This window comes from Otolemur garnettii, unplaced genomic scaffold (genome assembly GCF_000181295.1).
Source record: "Otolemur garnettii isolate 467f Iridium unplaced genomic scaffold, OtoGar3 scaffold00043, whole genome shotgun sequence".
In the NCBI taxonomy this organism is placed as follows: domain Eukaryota; kingdom Metazoa; phylum Chordata; class Mammalia; order Primates; family Galagidae; genus Otolemur; species Otolemur garnettii.
Window position 1 is genome coordinate 10,539,055 of NW_003852438.1, and position 7,713 is coordinate 10,546,767.

Consider the following 7,713-nt stretch of genomic DNA (forward strand, 5'->3'; position numbering starts at 1 on the left):
AAAAAAAAAAAAAAAGTCCTCTCATTCACGACTGCCTATTACCATCATGTCTTCCACATACCTAGCTTCTCTTCTCAACCCTTAGGTACTCCCTCCTCCCGAGAAGGCACTCTTTCTTCAGTGGGTCTCAGTTCTGTCCTGGGTACTGAAGAAGATGAAGATGAGGAGTATGAATACATGAACCGGAGAAGGCACGGTCCACTTCATCCCCCCAGGCCAAGTTCCCTCGAGGAGCTGGGTTATGAGTACATGGATGTGGGATCAGACCTCAGTGCCTCCCTGGGTAGCACACAGAGTTGCCCACTCCACCCTGTGCCCATCATGCCCACTGCTGGCACAACTCCAGATGAAGACTATGAATATATGAATCGGCGACGTGGTGGAGGTGGTCCTGGGGGGGAATATGCAGCCATGGGGGCCTGCCCAGCAACTGAACAAGGGTATGAAGAAATGAGAGCTTTCCAGGGGCCTAGCCACCATGCCCCCCATGTTCATTATGCCCGCCTCAAAACACTACGTAGCCTAGAAGCTACTGACTCTGCCTTTGATAACCCTGATTACTGGCATAGCAGACTTTTCTCCAAGGCTAATGCCCAGAGAACATAACCCCTGCTCCCTGAGATACTCAGGGAGTATTTCATGGCAGCTAGTGCCTCTAGAGGGTACCCCTATTTCTCTCTACTTCCTCTTCCTCTTTTACAGGTTTTAGCCCTACTTCGCCAGTCCTAGACAATTCTACTCAACCTTTGGAGGCTTTTAAACACTTTGACAAAAAATTCTTGTGATATGTAGCCAGCTGTGCACTTTCTTCTCTTTCCCAACACCGGGAAAGAAGGTTTTTCCCTGTTTTGTGTGCTTTCTCAGTCTGATTCCTCAGCCTCCTCACGGGGACTCCTGGAGATATGAAGGATTATTCTCCCTGTCAGTTTATCTCAGGCTCTGACTTATTGGGACTAGGTTCAGAAAGAGGAATGGGAGGAAACCTGGGAGAGGACAGTAAAATTTTAACGTATGACTCTTAATGTCTTAGAAAGACCAGGAAGCTTAAAAGTTTGTCAAGTGCAGAAAGAGGTTAGGAATACATATTGATTACTGTTAATTGAACACTATGAGCTAGGCATCATGTTAAACTTTACCTATACTATCTCATCCTTAAAACAATTCTGAGATACATATTATCCCATTATGCAGATAAGGAAAGTGAGCCTTAAAGAGACTAAGTAAATAAAGCAGCAGGACCAGGACTCAAAATCTTTCTAATTCCAGTGCACACCTCCTACTATAAGGTGTCAAGGAAAACTGATGTAAGTCAGAGCCCTTGTAAGGGTCATTGTTTTCTTTCTTTTGCACTGAATGAAGTCTAACTCCCAACAACCACATCCTCCTCCTGTGTCCAGACCTCTCATCTCAGGATGTGGTGGGGAAGGGGGTCAAAAGGAAAAGTAACAAAATATCTTTGGGTAAACCATAACCTACATGTGCTATAAATGATCTCCACTCCTTACTCACATCTGTCCCCAAGATCCACTTTTAGGAACTATTCTCATCCAGCAGTGAGAAGCTTCCAGATGGGACAGAAAGAAGACCCAGCTTCAGACCTCTGTCCCCTCGGATGGAGAACTGGGGGAAAATGTATGTTGTATCATTGAAGTTTTTTTGTTTTGTTTTTATACATGTCTGAATAAAAATGCAACAGCTTTTTTCAGGTTCCTGTCTGAAACACAATTAGTGTGTTAAATCAGAGACTACTCCCCTTTCTTCAACTGTAGATAGCTAACTTTCTCAACTTTTTTTAATTTTTAATTTTAATTTTTTTAATTTTGTTCTTCGAGACTGTCTCACTTTGTGGCCCTCAGTAGAGTGCTGTGGCATCATCCTCTTGCCTCAGCTTCCCAAGTAGCTGGGATTAAAGGCGCCCCACCATAATGCCGGGCTATTTTTAGAGACAGGGTCTTGTTCTTGCTCAGGCTGGTCTGGAACTCCTGAGTTCAGGGGATCCTCCAACCTCCACCTCCACAGGCACTAGCCACCTCAAGTTTTACTTTCATGTACATAGAGTACAGTCCTCTTTATTTAAAGGTTTTACTGGGGGGGTACCATATACCCAAGGTGTCGGGTTCAAACCTGGCCCCAGCCAAAATTGCAACAAAAACTAGCCGGGCGTTGTAGTGGGCGCCTGTAGCCCCCAGCTACTTGGGAGGCTGAGGCAAGAGAATCGCCTAAGCCCAGGAGTTGGAGCTTGCTGTGAGCTGTGATGTCACTGCACTCTACAAAGGGCGACAAAATGAGATTCTGTGGTTTTACTGGGAATCTACAGAGCAGCCAACTGGGAATAACAAAACAAAACCAAAAACCTAACGTGTTTGGTGAAATTAAAGCCCTATAGACTTTCTCCGTTAGAGGCGTAAGATTGAAACCTCCGGAAGCTTCTGAACTCATTCTTTCTTTTAAGAGAGTCACCATCCAGTTAGATGTGGCCCACAGGAAGAAAGTGTTAGCCAACTTGTTTTTCTTTTTTCTGAGAGTCTCACTATCACCCTTCATAGACTGCTGTGGCTGGCGTCTCAGCTCACAGCAACCTCAAACTATTGGGCTCAAGAGATCCTTCTGCGTCAGTTTTTCTAGAGTTCGGGGGTCTCGAACTCCAGAGCTCAGGCGATCCACCCGCCTTGGCCTCCCAGATTGCCAGATTATAGGAGTGCGCACCGCGCCTGGCCAACTCTTAACACTTCACTTAGGCGCCATCCATGGCCACTGTTGGACAATGCCATCCTACTTCATTGGAAGTCCGGGCTTTAAGCGTAAGGAGGCCTTTAAGTGAATAATCCCTGCAGACTCTACCTACCCAGTTGGCCCCTGCAACCAGAGCCCTTGGTCTGCTTCCACACCTGCTCTGCCCCTTTGTATTCTCCCAGCATTGGAGCGCGACTGGACCGGCTCGGCCGGTCTCGCCAGCTGAACCAGGTATCTAAAGAAGGGCACGCCCAGCCTCCGCGCCCTAAGTGTACTGTAGACATTGCCCACCAGGCTCGGCTCCACCCAGCTCCACCCTACCGCACCGCCTCTAAACCCAACTCCCCGCCGTAGTTCCACCCCTCTCTCAGCCACCCCCTCTATTACGGTCTTTGGCTCCGCGCTCTGGGTGGAAGTGGTTTTTCCGGGAGAGACCACGCGTCCCCTCATACTCCCCAACGGCTCCGCCTTCCCGCCGGAGCCTGACCCTTCCCAGCGTGCCCGTCGATTCCGGCGTGCAAGACCCTTGGAGGGCAAGGCCCCAGGGCCTGGCGTAGGAGCGCGGAGGACAGACTGGGAATTGTAGTTCGCACGTCCGCGAAGGCGACCAGAGGCTAGCGGTGGGAAGGACTCATTGTCCCAGCGTGCCCTGCGCCTCAGCCCGCGCGCTCGCAGCTTCTAGCTCTCGCCTGTCTGCCCGCTCCCTTGCTTGCTCGAGCTTTCGCTCGCTTTCTCCTCGGGGATCGAGGTGGCTCTGATCACAGCCTGCGGCTGGGAAGTGAGACTGAGGCGGCAGCTCAGGGAAAACGAGGCTGTAGTGGTCGTGGTGGTAAGAAGATGTCGGGCGAGGACGAGCAGCAGGAGCAAACTATCGCCGAAGACCTGGTCGTGACCAAGTATAAGATGGGGGGCGACATCGCCAACCGTGAGTGCGGCCTCGGGGGTCCGGGAATCGATGCCGAGAGGGAAAAGTGCCAGGCTGGCTCCGGAGGGGCCGGAGCGGCGGGGTCGTGCGGAGAGAGAACTACTGTGGGGCCCGCAGTGGTCCTCTGGGGGCGGCGTGGTGGGAAGACTTAGTGTCGCGCCTGGGACCTGAGCGGCCAGGCCTGGGCTGGAGTCCGCGGAGGTGCGGGCCGGCTACCGGGAAGAGCGCAGACAGGGGCCCCCTGCAGCCTCCGACCCTAGGCCGTTGGTTAGGAGGCACAACGCGTCAATGCTACCCTTAAGTCCGGATTTCTGCTTCCTCTGATTATGGCATCTCCGAGGCCACCTCGAAAAGGAAGCGCCCAGCTGTTGGCGACTGAAGCGCTCCTGTGGCTTGTCGCATCTCTGGGGTATCAGGAGCCCAGCCGACACGTGTTGCTGGGTCCCCATGTGGATCGCTGGCTCCCTTATTACACTATAGTCCCTGACACCAGCCTCCTACCACGTGCTTTGCCGAGTCTTCCCTTTACTTCAACTCTTACCCTGGTGGGGGCCCCCTTCTACCCTAGGGCCAGCTCAGGGGACCGTTGGAGGGCACTCCTGGAGCTCCTAACATAAATCTAGGAGATATGTGTGGCTTTTCTTGGAGTTATTCATTCCTATCACTCTAATTTGTATATAGTTACAGTTAGCCTTCAGATTTGTTCCCAATGACTTGACAACTAGAGGAATGTTTTTTGTCCCTCCTTTTACCCCAGGTAGGCAGGCTTGTGAAGAGTACTGGGAAAGGAAGAATTGATTTTAGGATTGTCATAAGTCATCCTTATTCGAGCCGTGCTCTGACTTTCTCAGCAGTTGTCTGCAGCCCTAGACAGATGTCACACTTTTTATTTTTTCTTCCCCATTCACCTTTCCATTTTAAAACTCAGGGAGATAGGAACTTTTTCTCTTTAGGTGTTTGAGTGGTTTTGACAGTAAAAATCATTGGGAGGAGGTATTTAGGATGCCTTTGGTCCTACTTTCCAGCTTCCAGAGGATCATCAAAACAGAAATCAAAAATTAAACCTGAAGTTGAGGACAGATCAGGGTGAGGGCATGAAAAGACCAAAGCTTTATAACACAATGCACATTTAGTATGGTTTCCTTATTTTTGCTGCCTTTTAATATTTAATGTTAGTGGTTTGAATCAGAAAAAAAAATTTTTTTCCTGCCATTTGTAATTTGAGGCTCTTGTGACCTCAGGTATAAGTTTTGAAACTTTAGGATCACATACATACCTCTTTGTGATCTATTTAAAGTTATAAGCCATGGGACCTGGAAACACCAAGACCTTAGATGAAGTCCTCTTGGCTTATACACTTTTTTGTGAGGAAATAAGTGTACATAAATTGAGATTACTAAACACCTAATTACAGTGTCTGAGAAGGGAAGACAGAAATATTTTAACAATGCGTCAGTTTCGAGTCAGCAATTGTGTCAACCTTCCGGTTGTCCCTGATGCCTATAAATTTCTTCTAATTGTCTTTGTATGTATGTGGGATATCTTGGTTAAAGCCCCCTGAAGTTCCTAACTCTGGCCTAACACAAAGTATTTTCTTTGTAAAGCCTGAGGCCTTTCCTTAGGAGAAAAATTGTGTATAAACCACTTGTCACATAATGTAAGAAACAGAAGGGCATGTTGACCTTTTTTACTTTAGGAAAGGAAGGTAAAAATTAGAGATTTTACATTCTAAGAGGTAAAACTTGTTTCCTTTTTCAGTCTGAGGGCAGTGGCACTAAGGGAGTATTAGAAACTCTGACTCGGCTCGGCACCTGTGGCTCAAGTGGCTAAGGCACCAGCCACATAACACCTAAGGTGGCGGGTTCGAATCCATCCTGGGCCCGACAAACAACAATGATGGTTGCAACCAAAAAATAGCCAGGCGTTGTGGCGGGCGCCTGTGGTCCCAGCTACTTGGGAGGCTGAGGCAGGAGACTCGCTTGAGCCCAGGAGTTGGAGGTTGCTGTGAGCTGTGATGCCACAGCACTCTACCCAGGGGGACAGCTTGAGTCTCTGTCTTAAAAAAAAAAAAAAGAAACTCTGACTCCAACTTCTAGGTATTACTTGGGTGGTAAGTGGACAGTGAATACATGCGAGGCTGATAATGGTGGCATTCTATCCCCAGGGGTACTTCGGACTTTGGTGGATGCATCCAGTTCAGGTGTGTCAGTACTGAGCCTATGTGAGAAAGGTGATGCCATGATTATGGAAGAGACAGGGAAAATCTTCAAGAAAGAAAAGGAAATGAAGAAAGGTAAAAAAAAAACAAGTCCTTCACTAACTTCCCAAGTTTGACCCTTGTTTGGTCCTATATGAGTTTTGTTTTTTTTTTTCATTATAATGATATACCCCCTACTCCAGTACCCTAATAAAGCCCCAAATTTCCACATATTTTCTGGTTGAGATATCTGAAAATTTGGAATAGCAAGTGCAATATAAGCAGTTACCTATCCAATCTGAGGAAACTTCAAGCAAGACTATGAAAAAAAAATCCTTCCATTTTCCTGAAGCGCAACAGGGCTCCCAGGAGAGAGCAAAGCAGTAAGGCTGATGACTCTTTCTTTACAGGTATTGCCTTTCCCACCAGCATTTCAGTAAATAACTGTGTATGTCACTTCTCCCCTTTGAAGAGTGACCAGGACTATATTCTCAAGGAAGGTGACTTGGTAAAAATGTAAGGTTAAACCATTTTAAGGCATTTGTCTTTTTCTAAAGCATTTACATAGTGCTGATTCCTAACACAGTACTCTGGTCATGCCTTTTAGTGACCTTGGGGTCCATGTGGATGGCTTCATCGCCAATGTGGCTCACACTTTTGTGGTTGATGTAGCTCAGGTAGGTAGGCCTGCATTTGATCTCTGTTCAACCTTGGGGTGTGGGGGGGAGTGCACTGCCATTTGTCTCTTACCCTGACCCTGTCACCACATAAGTTTTGAGAGAGTTTCTAGAGAAACAAAAAGGTTTTTTTCTCTCCTATTCATTGCCTGGCCTTTGCATATGGATACATAGATAGGTAATAACTAAATGGCCAGCTGAGTTAAAAGGCTTTCCAGGAAGATACTGATTGAATGTCCTTATCTATAGGGGACCCAAGTTACAGGACGAAAAGCAGATGTCATTAAGGCAGCTCACCTTTGTGCTGAAGCTGCCCTACGCCTGGTCAAACCTGGTAACCAGGTAAGCTGTTTATCCAACTCCAAAGCTTGATAGAACCAAAGATGTATTACGCACTATAGCTAATATATATAAAGCTGCCAACCTAGGCCAGGTGCAATGGCTCACGCCTATAATCCTAGCACTCTAGGAGTCTGAGGTGGGTGGATGCCCTGAGCTCAGGAGTTCCAGACCAGCTTGAGCCAGAGCAAGATCCCATCTCTAAAAATAGTTGGGTATTGTGCTGGGCACCTGTAGTCCTAGCTACTTGGGAGGATGAAGCAAGAAATCACTTGAACTCAGGAGTTTGAAGTTGCTGTAAGCTGTGACACCATGGCACTCTACTGAGGGTGACATAGTGAGACTGTGTCTCAAAAAAATAAAATAAAGCTGCCATGAGGGGAAAAGCTATATTAATTAGTTTGATGTAAGCATGTCAAATTGTATGAAAAAAATTAACACATTGTGCATAAATGTATTCATAATCTATGTGTATATGACTTAATAAAAAAAGACTGTTGTAAACAGGGAAAAAAATATGAACTGTAGGTAAATTCATTTTAAGAAACTAAATGTAGGATGAATGAAAAGGTAGTTATTCACAAGTTATAAACTTTTTGTGTAGATCCATACTCAAGCAATTCTTAGTCCTTGCTATGGACAAACTAAGGATCAAAATTTAAATTAACTTTATTATAACAAAATCATTGAGTTTCCAGAAATCTCCCACATTATTTAGATTATCATACTTTTCCTAAAGAAAAATAAAGGCTCGGCGCCTATAGCTCAACCGGCTAAGGCGCCAGCCACGTACACCTAAGGTGGCGGGTTCGAATCCCCAGCCTGGACCCGCCAAACAACAA

At 46.8% G+C, this 7,713-nt stretch overlaps 2 protein-coding genes across 2 annotated transcripts in view; both read left to right on the forward strand.

The window, feature by feature from the left end:
- The window catches only part of ERBB3 (erb-b2 receptor tyrosine kinase 3), a 23,691-nt gene extending 21,982 nt beyond the window's left edge, over positions 1-1,709 (forward strand). Inside the window, exon 28 of the mRNA XM_012805540.2 lies at positions 86-1,709. Within this exon, the coding sequence (XP_012660994.1) occupies positions 86-606 (521 nt within the window). The 3' untranslated portion in view covers positions 607-1,709. The remainder of the gene's footprint in view (positions 1-85) is intronic.
- Positions 1,710-3,151: 1,442 nt separating this feature from the next.
- PA2G4 (proliferation-associated 2G4) overlaps positions 3,152-7,713 on the forward strand; it is a 13,525-nt gene continuing 8,963 nt past the window's right edge. The window contains exons 1-5 of the mRNA XM_012805541.2: positions 3,152-3,658; positions 5,823-5,951; positions 6,266-6,371; positions 6,463-6,532; positions 6,782-6,874. Of these exons, the coding sequence (XP_012660995.1) occupies positions 3,571-3,658; positions 5,823-5,951; positions 6,266-6,371; positions 6,463-6,532; positions 6,782-6,874 (486 nt within the window). The 5' untranslated portion in view covers positions 3,152-3,570. The remainder of the gene's footprint in view (positions 3,659-5,822; positions 5,952-6,265; positions 6,372-6,462; positions 6,533-6,781; positions 6,875-7,713) is intronic.